At 42.0% G+C, this 21,693-nt stretch overlaps 1 protein-coding gene across 2 annotated transcripts; it reads left to right on the forward strand.

The window, feature by feature from the left end:
* The first annotated feature begins 477 nt into the window (after positions 1–477).
* On the forward strand, positions 478–20,165 carry LOC111665631 (hexokinase-1-like). Of its 2 annotated transcripts, XM_023420705.2 has the most exons (19): positions 478–862; positions 2,921–3,083; positions 8,092–8,240; positions 9,306–9,425; positions 9,832–9,927; positions 10,126–10,225; positions 10,409–10,592; positions 10,964–11,119; positions 11,222–11,455; positions 12,327–12,631; positions 13,547–13,695; positions 13,976–14,095; positions 14,473–14,568; positions 15,434–15,445; positions 16,172–16,271; positions 16,544–16,727; positions 16,930–17,085; positions 18,071–18,304; positions 18,915–20,165. In XM_023420705.2, the coding sequence occupies exons 1-19, from the start codon at positions 800–802 to the stop codon at positions 19,063–19,065; spliced, it is 2,772 nt and encodes a 923-aa protein (XP_023276473.1). In that variant the 5' UTR covers positions 478–799; the 3' UTR covers positions 19,066–20,165. The 2 variants fall into 2 exon arrangements, with proteins under 2 accessions (XP_023276473.1, XP_023276474.1); XM_023420706.2 differs by lacking the exon at positions 15,434–15,445.
* Positions 20,166–21,693: the final 1,528 nt, after the last annotated feature.

Consider the following 21,693-nt stretch of genomic DNA (forward strand, 5'->3'; position numbering starts at 1 on the left):
GTAACTGTAATCTGTGTAAAGCTGTGAGGAGATGGTTGCATGTTGTATCTTGATGCCCTTCAGCATGTAGTCGATGCTGAATTGTGATGCAGCAGGAAGAGAAATGATGACATCATCGTGTTGGTTGCCCTGCCCCTCTGCACGTCCACATCTGGGTGCCGTGGCAACGTGCGAGACGTGCCGGCCGGGGGGAAGTCTCTGGCTCTGTGTCCTGCTGGCAGGTTATCATGCAGATGCAGCTTCCTCCTTCAGCCCACAGTCACCCCCCCCACTCCTCTCTCCTCCCCTTTCCCTTCCTCACTCCCCTGCTGCTGTAGGAGAAGCCCCCCTCCTCTCACCAACCCCTCCCTCTGCTTCCCTTCCTCGCCTTCACATCCCCAGCTCAGCCAATCAGAGGGCTCGGTGGGGGCAGGGCATAGCGTGAACCACCACTCGAGTGCAGAGCTGTTGCATCTCCCCAGAGCTAACAGGGAGCTAGCAGCTCAGAGGGAGGAGACACGCTCAAACCCAGCCTCTGTGTGTGTTTGTGTGTTTAAGTGTGTGCGAGGCTGTGAGTGTGTGCCTGTCGCAGACTAGCAGGCACGGCTGCTGCTGGACTCTTGTTTCACCACACTTTTTTCCTTTTAACCTTGCCTTGCCACGGTGCTCAGTTCAGGCCTGCTTCCTCCTCCGCTTCAGGATAAAGAGGGATCAGCGTGGGGGGACAGGAAAGTACGGACGGCAGCCTTCCCTTTCCCTCCTTCTTTACTCTCCAACCACCTCATAGCTCCTGACAGCTCCTGGCGGACGTGCAGGCAGGATGATAGCGGCTCAGCTTCTGGCCTACTACTTCACCGAGTTGAAGGATGATCAGCTCAAAAAGGTGAGTGAAAGCAGCTTTGGACTGCCACAGTGGTCCTTTTGTGTTGGGCTGGAGAGCTGTGTAATGTGACAGCAGCCTGGTGGACAGCCATGGACGCCGGTTAACGGTAGCTGCATGTCAGCATTTAGCCTGTGGGGCGTTATCAGGCTGGGAGAGGAGGATGCAGCATTTGGGAAGTAGAGGAGGAGGAGGCCATGATGAGCTCTAATTTGGATGTGATTCTATTTTAGTTTGCTCGGGGGGTTAGTAGTGTTTGACATTTGTGTCCTTGACGAGGGCTGTGGTCAGTGACCGAGGTGATGTGCTGCAGACTGACCCTCATTATCGGGTGTCTTCCGGAGCGTCGGTTGCCAGGGCGTCTGAAGCAGACACAGGTGTCTGTGAGAGGCTGTTGGGGAAAGTCGTGAGCTCCATGATACTGTCCCTTCCCTCGCCCTCTTTCTCCACTCACTCATTATTCCCCTTTTTTTCACGGTTGTTCTCTCCTGTTTCATCTCTTCTCCCTTTACTCCATTATTCTTTTATTACCTCTGGCAAAGACGACATAAACTCATTAGCAAAGCACAGACGTTGCCATCAGTGAAATCTGAGCTGGATTACAGCCGTGGTCCATCCAAAAAAAACGACCTTGGGTTCAGTAGAAATTTGCCAGTGGACGGGACGACAGCCCAGCAAGATGTTCCCAGGGACGGAGAGTGAGTGGGAGACTCGTGATGTCACGCATGATGTCACTGTGCAGTATTTGCACGTGCCTCTGATGAAGTAGGCCGCCGCAACTTGACAGAGTCCCTCTGGGTGTAAAAAAAAAAAACATTCCTCGAAAGAATGAAAGTTCACCAAATACGGAAATCCTGGATCCAGGCTGGTCCACTCAGGACCTTATGAAGAAAATGTGTCTCTGTTGATTCCAAAGTTTCCAGAGAAAACAATAATGCCCGGCTAAATTTAGGGGTATTGTTTACAAAAATGATGCTTTGCATGCGTCGTCTTGGGTTTGAATAATTAACTCACTGTTAGCATCACATAGCTTCAATGAAATGTTGGAACAAAACTGATACAGAATAGATATGATATCGGGCTTTTTTTTTTTGTAAATTTAAAGAAATGTACTTTAAGAAGAAAATCAAGAGTTTAAGAAATCGAATAACTGAATGAATAACAAAACAATTAAACTACCTCGATATAGATTCTCCAAAAGGCTGAGGGTGAAGGACAGGAATAGAGAAAGACATGATTTGCCGTTTACTATTTACTGGAAATCATCCCATTATATTAAATACTCTGCAATGTTATTGTACCTCACGTTACATTAGTCTTTCTGAGAGGCTAATAATAGCAATGCCACACAGAGACGCCTGACGATAAAACAAATGTGTGGACTGTGTCTCACGGCACAGAATAGATTTCTGAACTGTGCCGTGCCTCATGGCATGTGCCCTGTGATTACGTAACAACAACAGTGGGTGTCCAGTGTAAACCCGCCCTAACAAACATCCCATTAATTAGATGCATTAACTGTAATGTAACAATCAAACTGCACAAGAGAAGCTACGTTAGACAAACTGATTATTCTGTTGTTGCATTTACTGATGTAGTGTTTCATAAAACTGCACTGTAAACAGTCTTAAGACAAGATGAAAATATCTCCACCTTGTGCGACACGTTTAAGGGGGCTGAGGTGCCCTGGTTTGGGCTCTGCTCCACAATATATGGCACTTTTTGTAAAGTGAATCAATCTATTGATCTTTTAAACTACCACTCAGACTCCAGTATCCAATATCCCCAACATGTCTCCTGTGCAATTTGTAGAGGAAGTGGCAACACAAGCTAAGGTGTCACGACATACGAAAATAATGGATGAGGTTTTTATAATACCTTAGACACTGATTTATCTGTGGTTGAACTGTTGGTTGGAGCTACTTTTGTTAAAATGTGTTCATTTATTTTAGTTGTAGAAGTTACCTGAGCTCCCGAACTGTGTCTGCCTAATATTGTGACATGTTGATGAACGCTCCCTGACAACCCTCCCGTGTTTGTGTCCTGTGCCTGCCTCTTCAGATCGATAAGTACCTTTACTCCATGCGTTTCTCGGACGAGACGCTGAAGGACATCATGAACCGGTTCCGCCGGGAGATGGAGAACGGGCTCGGCCGTGACACGAACCCCACTGCCACCGTCAAGATGCTGCCCACCTTCGTCAGGTCCATCCCTGATGGATCAGGTACAGTGTGCATGAAGAGACTCAAGGCAGAAACACATCATCATTTTACCACTAATAATACTATTCTGATCAAGTGCACCAATATAATTGATTAATCAAATGCGCAGTTCACAGCTGAGTTTCTGAATTGAAACAGTGGGATGAGGGGAAATTAGGTATTTTGAGGACAATGTGGAACCCTAACAAAACTAGGGAGAGTAGCTTTAGCAAGTTGTGCAGCTTTAATTTATACTTTAAAGCATGAAAATGTTTTAATTTAGGCGTGGCTGCAAACCTGCTTCACTCTGTCTCTGCTGGAAATATTCACCTGGAGGTGAAACACTGAATCACCTGCCACTGAACAACATCTGTCACTGGTGTAACTTGACCTACCTTGTATTATCTTGTTTAAATTCATAGAGTAAACACTGCTCATAGACAAAAACACAAGGTCTCATTATTGCTTGGCTCATGATGCAGTAAACTGTATGACAGATACACGACGATGACAGACGAACGTCGCCTCTTTCACAAAATTTTCGATGAAAAAATTACAATCGGATGAAAGTGATTCCCTTTCAGATATTGCTAGCAGGTCGAGTTACACACAGTCTACCTATACTGTAAGTGTGTTAAAGCGCATCCTGACGTATCCTGTATCTATCTGTTTAAAAAAATGTGCTGATGTGTTAAAATCGTCAGGTCTGTTATGTGACATAAGCCTCTTTGTGCTCTGGATTTGGACTCAGTAGATCACAATTGTTTTAGCCCCTGGGCCAAACAGTTCAAACAGCAGGATCACATGCTGTATTCATCTCATAACAACATACAAACCACAGATTTTAAATTTCATGGGGGACAATTTAATGACCCACAGGTTTATATAATCCACTCACAACCTTTTTGCAAAGTATTAAATATTCATGGTTGCCAGTCTGAGCCTTGGCCTGTTGTCATCCGGGGCTCATGCCAGACATCAGTAACATACTCACTGTATTACATTACGATCAGGATTGTGCCGCGTTTATTTTGCTGAAATTAAGATTGGCAACTCGAACGTCTAAGAGCATTAAAATAAATAAATAAATAAAAAATAAAACTACTAGATAAATTGAAAAATATGAGAAAATATCATTTAAAAAGAAATAGTTATATAGTGATACACTTTATATTAAAAACCACCAACCATAGTATGTATAAAATAATAAAATAACATGTCAAAACACAAAGAAAAGCACATATTACTATGTAGTTATTTTCTAATTAAGGGGCCACAATATTGAAATTACAGGAAAACAAATCTAGCAATGCTTCATTTTCAGGTTACTGATACGGACTGTTACAGGTATAGTAATCAACTACCTGGGGAAATCAACTACAAATATTTAATTAATGGCGTAATCATTTTCGCTTCCCCCCAAAGTGAAGCCATTTATGACTGTGCGCTTTGATATTGTTTGACAAAGTAAAGGGACGTTTCACGTGCTAAAGAAACCAAACCACCCAAGTCACAAACCGGGCCTATAATGCTGCGTAGCTCGGCTCGTCCTTGTTGGTAAACAGTGCCTATGCTCAGAAATAACATCAAGTGCCTGTCAGAAATGCTGAGGCCCGGACAAGGGCCGTGGTGGGGGGGGCTGTCTCCTCACTTCTCTCACTTTATAAATAGCCTGAGGTTTATACGCCAGCATGAGATTGGAAGGGATCATGCAAAGGGCAGAGCTGCAGCCATGGTGATAATTAAAACTGATAAACATTTGGAAGCTAGAGTTTCAGCAGTTATGAGTTATAACACACCATGATGACTGACAGGACAAACCACTGCACACATCATCTCCTGTAACCTGTAGAGTAGAAACAGTTCGTCTACTGCAGTCAGACTTTGTGTGCGGCTCGAAGGAAAATGAGTGAATGAAATCAGGGCGAAGCTCTAATGATGTCAGTAGTAATCATTACGGCATAATGAGATTACACTGAGAGTAAAAGCCAATATAGATAAAGATGTAGAGAGAAAAAGATTTCATTTTATAGCCTCACGAATCCAGTCTAAATCTCACCAGTTTAGTTTTAGTTCTGAGCTTTTAGTTTAATGTTGTTTTCCCACATCTCGTCCTCACATCAAAACGAGGTTCGATATAATGAAATTAACTTATCTTAAGCTCTTCTTGCCACCCTTTTTTTCTGAGCTTTCAACTGCATCTCACAAATTTTCACAGGGGGAGGTTTCCTTGTTTGGCACGGAGATTGCTCAGCGGTCAATATGTAAACTCGGGTCACGTGCTAACGGTGAAAATGCATCGGGTACTGTTGAGTGCAGGTGAAATTTTATGTTTAGGATCATTCACCATGTTCGTCCAATACGAGAAAAATAAACCAAAACTCCACTAAGTTGAGTTTTTATAATAGTTCAGCAAAAATAAATCCACACGTCACTTTCTTTTGATTGTTTAAAAGCTCATCCAATTCTCTGCAAAGTAATATTTGTCTGACACAGCCTCCCAGACTGCAACAAGCAGAGCTAAATATGTGGCTATAAAAGGCGACACTGAGTGGATGAAGTCTCGTCACATTACAACTAAATTCACTCTTTTCCCCACAGTGAATAAATAATGACAATAATGTCACACTACAATAGAGAGGGCTCTCAAAAGTTAAACATTAATCCAGACTTAATCAATACTGAATCAATAGTTTACTGTGGTGCAACAAGCGAGGCTCTGTGATCAACTGAGTTGTTCACCAAGCTTGAACTCTGGGAACGAGCCAGGAGACAAAGATGGACAAGGATTCTTTCTGGGACCTAAACTCACAATGTGACCACACCTTCAGCTGCTCCTGCTCTGGCTCTGATATTTTTTTTTTTCTTTAGAGATTAGATCTTGTGAAAACTGAGTAAACATCTAGGTTTGGTTTGTTGCCAGAATTAAAGCCAGGATTAAATTTAAGAATGCCAGGCACATTTCTCCTGTCGAGTCATTTGAATCCTTGTCCCACTGAGTCTTGGTGCTGGTGCATCTTTATTTCAAGCTTTTCTTACGATGGTTTATTACTGACAAGACTTGATTTAATGGGTTTGATTAAGGAATTACTGCAACAAATACTGAAAATCAACTTGTGTATATATAAACCAGGAAGCAGCACCACAGTTTACACATGCTTGGACTGAGGTCACGAGGGCTGTAAACTGGACACATGCTCTGCAGCATGTCGGTAACACTTCTATATGTCAAGCCTGATCGCGTCTCATTCCAGTCAGGTCAAGGGGATAAATAGCATAACACAGCAACGCGCTACAGTCATGGTGGCACTGAACGAAGAACACTGTTTTGTGTCATGTAACCGAAAGGTCACAGGTCAGATCCCAGAAAGAGTAAATGCATATCCACACACTTGTCATGTGTTCGGTTCCAGTGACACTTAATCCCTCTACGCTCCGTCACTTGAAGTCACTTTAGATCAGCGTCAAACAAACACCTGAAAAGGTAAATTAATCATTTTAATTCAAAATGAGAATATAAATATTTGTAAACTTAAAGAGCTACTGTTCTAACCGATGAATTCCTGCAGGAAAATACAAGTGATCAAATAGTGGAAATTATTAGGTATCTTCCTACTTGCATTCGCTAATTAGTCACATTTTATTGGAGGTTACGACCTGTTGTTTTAACATAAAGAAGAATCTTAACAGGTAACAACTTGTGTGTTAATTTTTCAATAAGTAAAATGAAACCAACTCTATATCTGATGTTACGAGAAAGCTTCTCTCCTCGGGGGGATGGATTTACATTTGGGCTTTTTGCCTGGAGCGACACTCCACCTCTGCACCTGGCTGGCAGCTCTGCTCACATAAAAGGGTTTCTGTGAAAAACTAGCTCAAGAGCATCTTGAAATTAGGTCATTTTTTTTTTTGTGTGAGTGTGTGTGTGTCTTTGCTTTTCATGTCTCAGTTCCTGAAGGGTTCAAGTTGTGCCTGTTTGTATTACCGGCTGTATTCGTAAGCTTGCTGTTTTGTTTTTGACACACCTGTCACAAATCCAGACTCTGAAGAGAGACCGCCGTGATCTGCATCCCAATAATGGCAATGCAAGCAGTAAGAAAACGATATATGGTAATAAAAGGTCAGAGATCATCTGCTTTTAAGGGCTGCGAGTGCAAACATATCGGTGTATCTTCTCCTACTGAGGACATTAATCTTGTAGTTACCAGCAGGAAAGGTGCTCTTTGGGAGACGTTGTGTGCAAAGCTTTTTCAACGACATGTCAAAGTTCGGAAATGATAGCTCAGGGAATCACTGGCAATGACACTTAGAACAGTATCAGCTTTAATGGGTAATCAAAAACTAATTTAAAAAATCCTCACACCAGAGCAGGCCTTAGTGTTTTTAGGATCCTAAAGAGAGATTCCAGTAAATTAAAAAAAACAAACTTAGAACTTCACTGCCGTCAAGTGGAAAAAGTCATTACTCAAAATTTTTCTAATTTTCCAAATCCATTTAAGGCCAACATGCTCCTCTGTGGAGACTTTTTGTAATCCATTTGGCTCATAAACTCCCTCAGAAACCTTCCTTTGTATGACAATTGCAAAACAGTGCAACTTAAACTTTGTGCCATTGGACTTTTATCTGCCTCACATTTAAATCTGTGACGTTTTGATATGAAATGTTATGAGTTATATGCTCCCAGGTGCCAGTTTATTAGGTACACCTACAGCTAAAACTAATGTAGTTTAATGCAACAGTCCTGCAATGAATCCTACTGTAGGTTATAATTTTCATTCTTTAAACTACAGAAGTGTTGAATAAACTTTATGGTCATTTTGGAGGCAGCAGTTTGCGGTGCTGTTGAACTGTATATTGCATTATACCAACAGGTGTTTGTATTACTTTCCAGCCCATTTAGATTAATGAGGGTAGTCCAAATAACACAGCCATGGCAAATCATAAACACCCAGCAGATCAAAACATCAAAACAAGAATCTACCTGGCAGATTACCATTTTAAAAAATCTCTACCGTTTTCTCTTCCTGACAGAAAAGGGAGACTTCATAGCTCTGGACCTTGGCGGGTCTAACTTCCGGATCCTGCGTGTGAAAGTGACACAGGACAAGAAGCAGCCGGTTCAGATGGAGAGCCAGGTCTACGAGACCCCTGATGACATCATCCACGGGAGCGGGACACAGGTAATCACAGATATACATCAATTATTTTTTATGTTGTATGAAACTTTCTAAGAGCCTCAGATATAAAACATCAGGCCTCAATATTCTGTAAGTTTCCTCACAGACCCGGTGAAGTGTCCTAACGCTGTAATCCCCATCATCAACAACTACTGCATGACCCGAGTCAGACAGTCGATTGTTTCCACTCAAAACAGTCAGTGTTTGTGTCTGCCCTCCAAACAGAGCTCAGCAGTGTTTAAGGTCAGCCGGGGGAACAATTTGTGTAAAACGACCTCCCGAGTAACGCAGGGAGTAATGAGAGTGACGTCAGAACCCGCGCTGACCCACAGTGGACTTGTAGAGAGCAGCTGGCAGTCGTGTTGTAACACGATAACCCAAAACACGAGCGACTGTCTGAGGCCGTGCGATTGGTTCAGAGCGCGACTTACACAGATGGAACAGGACAGATGCAGTTTAATGAAATGTCGGAGGGACAGCTGGCGAAAAATGTAACGTGATATATGAACAGGTTTGTTAAACAAAAGAGGGTTTTTTGGTTTTTATTGCATTGTGAGTGACTTTGTGAAATATATGATTTTGAACAGCCTCCGTCAGAATGAAGACGTATTATCTTTATTAAGTATAAAGTGACTCCAGCGGAGCTCAGAGAGCACATGAACAAATCAAGTTGTTTACATAATGTTATGAATATTTGTGTTGTATCTTGTACATCAACCATATCCAGACTTGTGAATCTGTTACTAAGCAACCAAATGGCACATCCGGTACATCATATATTAACTGTTTTTCTCTGCAACTTGCACCTGCTCCTGATAATGGTTTTAAGTATAAACATATATATATATATAAACATAAAAAATGCCTCTGTAACTTTTATACTTTTAAAAATACATTTAAGCTTCATCTAAATGAAGCTTGAACATTTGAGAACTGTGAAGTAATTAGTTTTTCAACTTCTAATAATAAAGAAAAGTGTTGAATGTTTGTTAATGTGTTGTTAGTAAAAATGTTTTGGCATGCTGCCTTGTTGTTCTACAGAGTTTAAGTCCCCTTTCTGTCTTGCAGCTCTTTGCCCATGTCGCAGATTGCCTGGGTGATTTCATGGAGAAGCAAAAAATCAAGGATAAAAAGCTTCCTGTGGGATTTACGTTCTCCTTCCCCTGCGCCCAAACCAAACTGGATGAGGTAAACGTTTAAACAACTGTGTTGTGGACTTTGTAGTTAAGGAGAAAACAGACTTTTACAGATACTGTACAGTTTCATCCATCAGATCTGAGAGTCAGCAACATGAAATTGCATCAAGATGACGAAATCTTCAAAGTTTTACATTCTTATGAACTTATTTAGACGTTGAATTTGTGAACAGAAGGTGTATAAAAGCTTTTTAGAAAAACACACTTTCAGATTGCAGATGTCTGCCGTTACGTAAAAGGTAAATTTAGTGTAATTGTTGTCGCAGTTTCTTTGGGTGAATGTGGTTTTTGGAGCTGGTTGCTGTGGTTAGAATAGCAATGGACAGACATTTGAGATGTGTCCAAGCCTGTCTGACTGTAACTTAACGTCTGGCCTTATAAAACTACTTCTCTTATAGGCGGTCTTAGTGACATGGACAAAGAAGTTTAAGGCCAGTGGTGTAGAAGGCGCGGATGTTGTGAAGCTTCTGAACAGGGCCATTAAGAAACGAGGGGTAAGTTTTTATCTCTTTTTCCTTTTTAAGTGATGTGCAAATGTGATACTGTCTTTGAACAGAAACATACCACCCAAAGTTATGATTATACTTCTCATAATGCAATTTAAGATAATAAAATGATCAGGTATGGTAGGACAGACCAAAGTCCAGACCTCTGAGAGTTTGACTGAGTCTGACAGAATCTTGTTTTTCCAGGACTATGAGGCAGACATCATGGCGGTGGTGAACGACACAGTTGGCACTATGATGACCTGCGGATTTGACGATCAGCGTTGTGAAGTGGGCATCATTATAGGTAAAGACACAGACTAAGTCACCACATATTTCCCTTCCAGTACAATGAGCGCAGTTCTACATGTGAGGGCGCCAAAGGTTTAACAATCTTACCCCGGTGCATCACACTGCACCCTGCGCACTGAGCTCCGCAGAGCGTAACAGTCACGCAGGACAGGACTCATTCACCTCTGCATCCATTCAGGAACGGGAACAAATGCCTGCTACATGGAGGAGTTGCGTCACATTGACCTGGTTGAGGGAGACGAAGGCCGGATGTGCATCAACACCGAGTGGGGTGCGTTCGGGGACGATGGGTCCCTGGAGGACATTCGCACAGAGTTTGACCGTGAGATCGACAGAGGTTCTATCAACCCAGGAAAACAGCTGTAAGATCTTCCTTTAAAAATTTTGTTGATATGCATCAGTCTTGATTTTGATTACGTAGCCAAATCGGCAAAGGTGTTTCATCTACTACAACAAAGTAGTACGCTCGAAATCCTGAAGGATCCGGGGATCCTTTTGCCGTTGTCTTATTTTAACACACTATTCTAGAAAAGAGCTCTTTTTGTTTCCGAAGTGCAACCGTAACGTTATGTAACAGAAAAAGAGGTTACAGGCCTCCCAAACTCCCATCTGCCAAGCAAAAGCAGCATGACAATTCTACTGAGAGGCCTTTAAAAGGGAAGATGAAGTGACTAATGCAAACTGTAGCCACAACTCATCATCTGAAAGTGCTGCTGTGTTTCGCTCTGCCCAGGTTTGAAAAGATGGCCAGTGGGATGTACATGGGAGAGCTGGTTCGACTCATCCTGGTCAAGATGGCCAAAGAGGGGCTGCTGTTTGAGGGACGGATAACCCCCGAGCTCCTGACGAAAGGAAAAATCGAGACAAAACATGTCTCAGCTATTGAGAAGTGAGTGTGTGTGTGTGTGTGAACCAATCGTGGGAACAAAACTGCAGGTTCTGCAGGTGCATGGATGAAATTCTTCATAATGATGAATACCTCTGATTTCAGGACTAAAGAAGGACTGAAGAAATGCATGGAGATCCTGACGAGGCTCGGGGTCGAGCCTTCAGATGAAGACTGTCTGGCCGTGCAGCATGTGTGCACCATCGTATCTTTCCGCTCGGCAAACCTGATTGCCTCAACACTGGGAGGCATCCTCTCGCGCCTAAAGGAAAACAAAGGAGTCGCACGCCTCCGCACCACCGTGGGTATCGACGGGTCTCTCTACAAGATGCACCCTCAGTGAGTACTCAGTACTAAGACAGGCACTGAAGGGAGGGTAACACCAAGCAAGGCTAAATGCTTAGATTGTCTTGTTAAGTCTTCATGTTGGGCTTCATATTTTCTGTGAAAGACAAACAAAACACAAAGACGAAATGACAACTACAGCGCTTAGGGTTCAGCCAGCCATAAATTCTTCAAACAGGATCCTCTGAGGGAATACAGAGGATGCACACAAGACACGCCTTTTTAGTGGTGGGAAGATTTCAGATTTCCATAAATCAGGCGTCAATGAAAACGCTCACACAAATCCCTTCTGATGTGCTTTAATTTAAGGTGAGGTTTCTTGATATAAAAGCTTTTAGCTTTTGAGCTGGGTGATATCATGACGGTACGATCTTTCTGCGGTGCAAAGAAGTAATAAATCTGAGCAAGCTCTAAATTCAAATGAACATAATTAGCTATTAAAGTTTTGTATGTGATGCCAACAACATGGAATAATGAAAAGCATGACACTGAAATCCAGGTCTGAACATCACTTTCATTATTTTAAAATTTGATTATACCATGTAATGATAAAATACTAGAAAATATCCAGATTAATATCAGCATAATTATTTCAAACACATCACCCAGCCATCACTAGCAGGTTAAATAAATCACCGTAAAATCAAAAGCAGTGCAATATTATGAAATAGTTTCACTTCAGTGAAAGGAGATACTATATGTATGTGTGAAATACCAGTCAAGAGCCTCTCAACTACTGCGCAGTATCTTCCGCTCTCTCCACTTCCTAAGACGGTTTGCTCACCTATGAAGATTAATACTCTAGATTTGGTTAAACAGATAAAGTCTCCGTGTTTGATGACAATATCTTCTGCTCTCCGAACAGATACGCTCGCCGTCTGCACAAGACAGTGCGCCGCCTGATCCCAGACTCTGACGTCCGCTTCCTGCTGTCCGAGAGTGGGAGTGCGAAAGGCGCAGCCATGGTGACAGCAGTGGCGTACCGTCTGACGGAGCAGGCGCGCCAGATTCAGCAGACTATGGCGGAGTTCCGGCTGAGCAAAGGCCAACTGTTAGAAGTGAAGAAACGCATGAGGATGGAGATCGAAAGAGGCCTCAAGAAGGACAGCCACAAGGAAGCCGCAGTCAAAATGTTGCCCACCTTTGTCCGAAGTACACCAGATGGATCAGGTGACTGCGCTTTCAACATATCAGTATATCTATCTATCTATCTAATCTATCTATCTAGCTTTATATCACACAGCAAAAGGTTGCATGTGGAATGAATAAGGCATCGACATGTCACAAAACCGATCTTCAAAAAGGAGACCCGTCTGAGACGAGGTCACAAAAACACAGGTTGATGTGTGAAGAAAACACGGACCTCAAACAGAGTAGGCTGAAGTTAGTTAGATCATCTCCGGCTGGAAAAAGTTTTACCCAACACGGTCCGGTGAAAATCTGGGGGCAAACCTGCAAACATTAAAATGTTTTCTCTCCCTGTGATTGGAGACACAGCTGCTGTTTAGAAATGTTGATCAGGTTTGTTGGGTCGCACACGTCCTGGTTGGCAACACTGTAAATCATAAATCATATTTGTGCTCACACTGATGGATCAAGTGTCATCACAGAAGTGATTCATCGACTTAAACTAAGTTCATCTTTGTTTGTGAAGTTTATGGAGGGTTACAAATTGCAATGCTTCGTGTATTTGGCAGTTTTCCAAAATCAGAAGGATTATAAGATGAGGCAATCTCAAGTGAATCAGGTTTTTCCGCATTATTTTAACAGACATCAGCAATCGGTGTCCATCATGTCATTATCATTTTAAACTGTCATCACTCATGTCTTATAACTAGCTGTAGTTAGCTAACCAGTTCAGACAAGCACAGTCTTTTAAAGACATGAGGAAGTACCAACCACATCTGTAACTCTAAATAAAACTTATAATTTTACGACTATTATGAAATCTTTAACTTAAATATTCAAGAAGTCAAATTAGACTTTAGGCAGCAATATTTCTTGTACAATAAAATAAACACAATGGAAGAAAAAACTAAGCTCTCTCAGCCCTCAGGCTAACAAGGCCTTTTTCTCGTAATACAGAAAACGGCGACTTCCTCGCTCTGGACCTCGGAGGGACAAACTTCCGTGTCCTTCTGGTAAAGATCCGCAGCGGGAAGAGGCGATCAGTGGAGATGCACAACAAAATCTACGCCATTCCCATAGAAGTCATGCAAGGCACTGGAGAAGAGGTAACGAGGATCTCTCACATTACTGTCAAACAGAAGTCTTTCCTGTTTGGAAATAGATTTACTCCTGTACTTTCCTTTTGTTTTTTTCCTTCACGTCGATCAGTGTACTGCTCACAATAAACAACATTTGGAGCATGTGTGTGCTTGTAGTGTTTGGGTTGCTATGGTTACAAGGGGAGACAAACATTTTCGTCTCACCATAGAGAATAAAGTATTAGCAAAAACCCAACCATTCCTCCCAGTAAATAAACCACTAAAAGCATAAATGTCTGCCTTCCAGCTCTTTGACCACATTGTGCACTGCATCTCCGACTTCCTGGACTACATGGGAATGAAAAGTGCTCGACTGCCGCTGGGTTTCACCTTCTCCTTCCCCTGCCATCAGACCAGCCTGGACGCAGTATGTTTTTCTAATTTCTGCAAAATTACTTCAAGAAAGTAAAAAAAGTACCAGACCTGAGCTGCTACAAGATAAATGCAGTTGGAGCAGAAAGATCAAAGCAAAGTGCAATAAGCTCAAGCAATTAAAGAAAGTATCTTGACATATAGATTACAGTTCATTGTAGACACAGGCTTCCTCTGCTGGCTATTGGGTGTGGCTGAACATGAACAGCTACTGTTATTAGCAGTACTAATCCATTGTCTCCCTTCATATTTTTCCTTTTAGTCAAGATGGCTGCTTTTCAGACTATTAAAGCCTGTTGTACTACCCGAGCAGTTTATTTTTAATTGTCTGATTGTTAGATACTTCCCCAGTAAGTGTCACATGCTCTGCAGGGTATTCTCGTGACCTGGACCAAAGGCTTCAAGGCCACAGACTGCGAGGGCGAAGACGTGGTGGAGCTCCTCCGGGAAGCCATCAAGAGGAAAGAGGTAATATAGGAAATATATCTGATCACATCACATCATTAGCTGTGCTGCAACTATAACTACAGCAACGCAGACGACACAGACGCTACAGTCTCTCCAGTGCTTTCAACACATAGAATTTCATGTGATATTTTCCTGTGGCGTTATTGTGCTGCCACAGTGAAAGTATTCTTCAGTCAGGGTCAAACATCCATCTATATCTATATTCTACACCCTACATATCTGCCATTTTCCTGCTGGTTAGAATTAACTTCTGGCTGCTGCTGCTGTTAAAACTTTTCTGGACCAATGCCACTTGTATAAGACGGGGCACAGTTTGGCCTATTTGAAACGAAGGTGACGTGGCTTTAAAAGCTCTCATCAAACATCTGATTGGCAGCTGATAAATGTCGCTTGGTGGCACTCAACCAGCGTCTGTGATTGCAGACCTCAAGTGCTTAGAAGTGAAGCGTCTGTAAAGAATGCGGAGATACGCAGGACACAGTCTAATACAGCACCTTCATACAATTGAACGGGCAAAATATTCATTAGTACTACAGTAATAATACAACAGATATTGCAGCAGTCAACTACTGTACACCACGTGGCAACATGCCAACCCTGGCGCACTGACAACTTTGAACTCAGCAGCAAGTTAGTAGTTTCAGCATAAAGACACTTAACCGCACCCCCTACTGTGTAAACCCACAAGCTTAGCAGCACCTACTACATCCTGGTATAAACATTACAGCGGGCCAATCACTCATCATTAACAAAACACATTCTGCTTACTTACTATTGTTATCTTTTTTTTGTATTCATTGAGTTTTTTTTTTAATATTCAAATGTCTTCCCGTTTGAGTTTCTTATATTGATTTCACCCTTTTAGATGGAGGATCCAGTAAGTATAAAGTGACTGTAAATGATTAACTGAGAGGTAAAGCAGTGGGGGACTGCAGCAGTGTGTGGTTATTGTTGTCATAGCATGTCCATAACACCAGGAAAAACCTGGGTTCAGATATTGTGGAGGAGTGTGCCTTTCTGTGTCTGCAGTGTGGGATCTTATTTAAACTAAGAATTACAAGGACGATCCTCTGTACTTTGTGTGTGTGTCAGAGCTCCTCAATTTTGCAGTTCCCTGAAACGGCTTGTGTATTTTTATTGTATAGTTTGTCTGGGAATGTGAGTGAACTGCATTGTGCTCAGTGTGGCGTTTGAAAAGTTACCAGGCCTGATATTAATCCCTCTGTCAACGCGGCCCTTCAGCGACAACTGTTGGACATAAAACTTAAAAGTTGTTTTAAGGTGGAGTGAAAAACACCCGGAAACATAAGTGAAATTATGTTTTAAACGATCTTTGGTAAGAATTTAGTTTTTGCTAAAAGTAATCATCTGACATTTTGTGCCTTGCAGATAAAGAGATAAATAAATTTCTAGCTTGTGCATTCAAATAATTTAAATGTAAGTTTATTTGAACTTTCCTCTGTACATTGATTTATTGGATTATAACTCAAAGCATGAGTCGTGAGTTGTGAGATTTGTGTGAAACTATCACAGCATATAAACTCTTGTTGGAACGTACATGTGATTTCATCGTACTTCCGTACTTGTGTCGTTTGTTTTCTAGGAGTTTGAGCTGGATGTGGTCGCCATAGTGAACGACACCGTGGGGACGATGATGACCTGCGCGTATGAGGAACCCAGTTGCGAGGTGGGACTCATTGCAGGTGAGTTCAACCACTGTTGTTTTTAATAGGAAACACATTTGATCTCCACATGAAAAAGTTAAAGAAAGGTGACAGCGTTCGAAAAATAATTGGATGAGGAACTCGTATACTCACAGTCTTATTATATGTAAGATATTTTTCTACACCTCCAATAGGAAACGCTAATGTAAAATAAAATGTCTTGGATTTGTATCTTTATAAACGAAAAGTCTTGTAAAATCAGGAACTGTTCAGGGTTGAGACTGACGGGCTGCGACTGTGTGTCCTGACAGGGACGGGCAGTAACGCCTGTTACATGGAGGAGATGAAGAACATCGAGATAGTGGATGGAAATGAGGGCCGCATGTGTGTCAACATGGAGTGGGGGGCGTTCGGAGACAACGGCTGCCTGGATGACATCAGGACGAAGTACGACCAGGCGGTGGACGAGAACTCGCTCAACGAAGGCAAACAAAGGTCAAGAGGCTTCCAGTATCGAACTACATCTTAGTATCTCCATAGCTAGTTTGAACACAAGTTAAACACTTTGCCGGTTCGTAATCACATCTGGATCAAGTAGCACATATAAGATATGTCCCAACTATGACTAAAATAATTTAGCCTCATGTGCTCATTACTGAGAAATATTGAATGTCTCGTCTCTTTCTCACACGGTCAGATATGAGAAGATGTGCAGTGGCATGTACCTGGGAGAGATTGTCAGGCAGATTTTGATTGATCTGACCAAGCGTGGCTTCCTCTTCCGGGGGCAAATCTCCGAGACGCTGAAGACCAGGGGCATTTTCGAGACAAAGTTCCTGTCGCAGATAGAGAGGTGAGTGAATCACTTAGTACTTTCACTGCTGCTTTTTCACCACATGAAACCCCGACCTGCTTCTCCAGAGGCAGGAAAAGGAACATTATCTATGTTGCAAACTAGCCGGTGGTAAGATTTTCTTATTTCAACAAATGGTTTCAGCTAATTTTTTATGCAAAATGTTCTTTCCAACTGAAATAAGTTTCATTGCAGTCAACTGTGAGGATTTCAAAACATTAACAGTACATAGTGTGTTGTGGTTTCAGACTTAGACGGCCGACAGTTTGCACTAATTTTCAACATCATACAGGGAGAAATCCACTGATATAAGAAGAAAGATCTCTTCCTCCTCTGACAGACTTTTGAATAGTAGAGTCCATTTAGTTCAAATAATAATCTTTTACTTTGCCGACCAGCAGGCATTGGTTTCCATTGATTTCTATACAGTAGGAAAATCAAGCTGCAGAGACATGAGATCAATTCTGTACTCCATCAGACTGAAAACCAAGTCTGCTTTCATTTTTCAAAGTTGCGGTAACACAGACCAGGATATTAGTTCATCTGCATTTAGAACTGTACATGATTCTGCTCTGAAAGATTAGAGCATAACAAGGAGGTGCAGGTTGATTTTCATGTTGTGGTGAAATGAATGAAAGCTGGCAGCTGCCTGCAGGTAGGCAGAAAACTAATTAATAAACCTGAAATGTCAGACACTGACTGCTTATACGCAACCTCTGGTGAAAACATGCAAAACCACTCGTATGATTTAGAGGATGACTGCATGAAAGCACAGGCTCAGCCATCATTGTTCACAGAGAAGTAACATCTAGGGGGATAACACACCTACGAAAGAGAGGAGGAGGGGGGATGCAATGTGACGACTTGAGTTTATACACTGTCTAAGCCTACCTTAGCCTCTGGGAACAGCTGTGAGGTATCCGGTGACTCTCCTGCTGTTGGCTGACCTCTGACATTCCCTCCCCCGTCCCCTCGTGCTCCACAGCGATCGTCTGGCGCTGCTGCAGGTCAGGGCGATCCTGCAGCAGCTGGGGCTCGACAGCACCTGTGATGACAGTATTATCGTCAAAGAGGTGTGTGGCACGGTGTCGCGCCGCGCAGCTCAGATCTGTGGAGCCGGGATGGCTGCCGTGGTCGACAAGATCCGTGAGAACAGAGGACTGGACCACCTGGATGTCACCGTGGGCGTGGACGGCACGCTCTACAAGCTGCACCCTCAGTAAGTCACAGGATAGGAACATAAAAGAGGGCGTATTTTGGGGTGAAGGGAAGTTCATTTATTCAAAAACACGACAGTACATATCAAATGTCATCATGCTGCAAAGGTTGTTTCCTTTTCAATTTTCCTCATATTTGAGGATATTGGATGGCCTTTGCTGCTTCAAGTGGCAGAAAACTCATCTCTGAATTGCAGTATTTTAGACTGTCTACATTTTGTTTAAGAAGCTGAGAAACTGAACATTTTTAGGCTGAAAAGTTTAAATTACTAATTCTAAATCATTTATATTTCCAATTCCTTATAAAGACATTTTTTTTCAAGTCATCCATCAGTTTATTCTGACAGACGTGGTCTCTGTTTGGCATCCAAAAAGACACAGAAGTGTGCTTTTCCTGGTTCCCAGAATATAAACTCTGTACTGTAACAATGAATCTATATTTGACATAATAAATATATTAATTATTTCTCCATGAGAAAAGCCCTGAATAAACTGTCCCTGCTTTACCCTGTTGCTCTTCCAAGCTAGAGTGATAACTACATGTCTCATTTCTTTAAATTCAGTAGCGAACTTGCCTCCTAACCACAGTTTCCTGTCGCCCTCTTCCCTCAGTTTCTCACGGATCTTCCAGCAGACTGTGAAGGAACTCGCCCCCAAATGTGAGGTGAACTTCCTGTTATCCGAGGACGGCAGCGGTAAGGGAGCCGCCCTCATCACCGCCGTGGGCTGCCGCCAGCGAGAGCTGGAAGCGCAGCAGCACTGAGGAGCTCCGCCCCCGTTTGTCCTCAAGAAAACTACCTGCTGCTTCACCGTGACCTTCACCCACCGCACAGCCCAACTCCATCTCCCCTTGGCAGCCGTGACTCCACCTCTGCCCAACCTGGCCCCCCCACAGCCAGAGAGACATGCTGCATGCATAGGGAATTAAAACTGAATATCTAAATATTTATTTATACAGCAACAGAGGGTTTATTATTTCCATGTTTGTACATTTTCCTCTATAGCTTGTCAATAATCTGATAACTCTAAACTCCTTAGGTGTGCAATATTTGTGTATTGCTAATTTTATTTTTATATGGAGGCAAATATATAATTGTATTTATATAACTGAGGCCACTTTGAATCCCAGAGGTCATTAGGATTTTGCACCATAGACACAAGAAAATGTCTGCACTTTTTATATGAGAGTTAGAACAGCAGCATTTCAATGTAACTTCCAAACGAAGGACGTCCTTCTCGCTGAATGAAGAAACTCATTTTTACAGGCGTCACTGGTTCAGAAAACCAGTCCCAAAAGGGCTCGCTACAAAAGGGTTGAATGCAAGAGTCACGGCTGTTAAAAATCATCCTCATTCTATGTACGACATGCTCACACAATGTGCTAGGCTACTAACCCCTCTTCGTGTAACTCAATGTAACTCACATATTAATGTATCCCAGCAGCACCACCACTATTTATTCCTCAAGAGCTGAGAAGGTAGAAAAGGCCCCAGCGGAAGTGTTAGCGTATCCTGTTGCTATTTGTGAACTACTATACTTTTGGTGTTGTGATGAATTCCACTTCTACTCATTGTATGTGCAAAGAATAAATGTTTATTGGGCCCCAAGAACAGAGTGGATACTACGAGCGCTTTTGTGTGTATTTGTGGCTGAGTGTCAGTGTGTCTTCTGTAATGACCTGTAGCTTTCAATGTCCAAAGCTCTGTCAAGACTGCATGCCTTACATTAAGACAAAAGGACAGTACTGGATCATTTCCTTTCCTTTCTTTTCTTTTTTTTAATTTTATTTTCTAAATCAATATAGATTTGTGATCGACACAGTGAAAAGTGAATGCATTAAATTATATTTTGTTGTGGAGTAAATCCTGGTGTCTCTTTCTTAAAAAACGATCAAGAAGCAGCAGAGGCAATGCAGAAAATTGTAATGCTAGACGGGGAGCTCCGTAAGACATATTAACCGCAGAAAACGTGGTGCGTTTATACAAAAGGAAGAGAGAGACCATCTTCTTATTAAGCTTTAACTAGCTGCGTTTTCATCTTCCAAGCAAATATTCACTGGTACCAGCTTCTCAAATATGAATATTTGCTGAGGCTTTCTGAGGCTTCTGTGATGGTAAATTGAAGATCTTTTGGGTTTTAGCCACAGTGGGCTTTGGGAAATAGGCATTTTCACTGTTTTCTGATGTTGCAGAGACAAAACATTTATTCGATTAATCAAGAAAATAAGTGTCAAATAAAAAACACATAATACTGTTTTTAATGTACTGTATCTGTAATGTGTTAGATATGTTATTTCTCATGACATTTCAAAGACTAAATGAGTAAACTAAAAGTAAAAATAACCCAATGAGCTGTGTAATAAAAACTAAAAAAAAAAAAATCAATGGTTGTCAAAATCCGTCAAGATATATATGACAGATGTAAGAGGACAGTTGTTTTAGGCCATTTTATTGGTGGTGGTGGTGGGGGATGGAGGAGGGTGTATTTCCTGTGAGTTTCCTGATTTGCACATGATGTTAACCATAAGCCACAAAGGCCACGTTGTTAAGTTAATTTATAACTACTGTCCCATAGAAATGTCCTCGAAAACGTCTGCACCTATTGATGGAAAAGAACAGTTTGCTTTGAAATACATTGGATCTAATTTCTCAAGAAAGCAATTGCTTGGAAAGTAGTTGTATGACCATAGAACATTTCAATCTTAACTATTCTCTCCACCCTAAAATAAACAGCTGCTTAATTTCAGATTTTTAATTTCAGACAGATTTTCTGTCAAGACTTTCAGCTCACTTCAGTTGTGACTCACTTCAGCTCATCATCTGAGGAAAGGGCCTCTGACCGACTGATTTCAAACTAGTTTACTTCGAACGTTTCTGCACAGTGTGTTTTAAACATTCCTCATCTATACTGCATTATACTCACTTTCAGTCTTCACCCCTGAGAGTACAAGCTGATCCAGGAATCTTGCTGCTGCCGCCGCTGCCACTGAAGTTTATCCACCCGGAACAAGGCTACAGCACAGGGAGGATAACTCTCAGTACAAATGCTCTTTCAGCACTTTAATACACATGTGTACACCCTGTGTGCAAGCTGTAGTTACATTTGAACACCTGCCAACATCTGGCAAACTACAGAGTGCAAGTCTGTCAGCAAATTTATTGTGGTTTAGTTCAAATCTTTGTCCTTACTGAGTTGTTGCTACTCTTGCTATTTATCCAAAACAATGCATTTAATATCTTGCAGCTATTCCCTCCTTTATCCTGATGTGGCCCAACTCTCCCATGAGTTAACAAATTTGAATCAAATGTATAGATCAGCTTGTTAATGCGTGTTTTTCTCGTGCATGCATGCATGTGTTTTGCATCCATGCGCAACGTGGGTTTGTGTGCAG

This window comes from Seriola lalandi, unplaced genomic scaffold (genome assembly GCF_002814215.2).
Source record: "Seriola lalandi dorsalis isolate HSWRI2012SDOR001 ecotype SW California unplaced genomic scaffold, Sedor1 jcf7180002054656, whole genome shotgun sequence".
NCBI lineage: Eukaryota > Metazoa > Chordata > Actinopteri > Carangiformes > Carangidae > Seriola > Seriola lalandi.

Coding starts and splice junctions, on each gene's coding strand:
- LOC111665631 (XM_023420705.2), top strand. CDS start 800: ATGATAGCGGCTCAGCTTCTGGCCTACTACTTCACCGAGTTGAAGGAT. Junction 9,426..9,831: donor CCCAAACCAAACTGGATGAG/GTAAACGTTTAA, acceptor CTTCTCTTATAG/GCGGTCTTAGTGACATGGAC. Junction 16,728..16,929: donor CTCAACGAAGGCAAACAAAG/GTCAAGAGGCTT, acceptor TCACACGGTCAG/ATATGAGAAGATGTGCAGTG.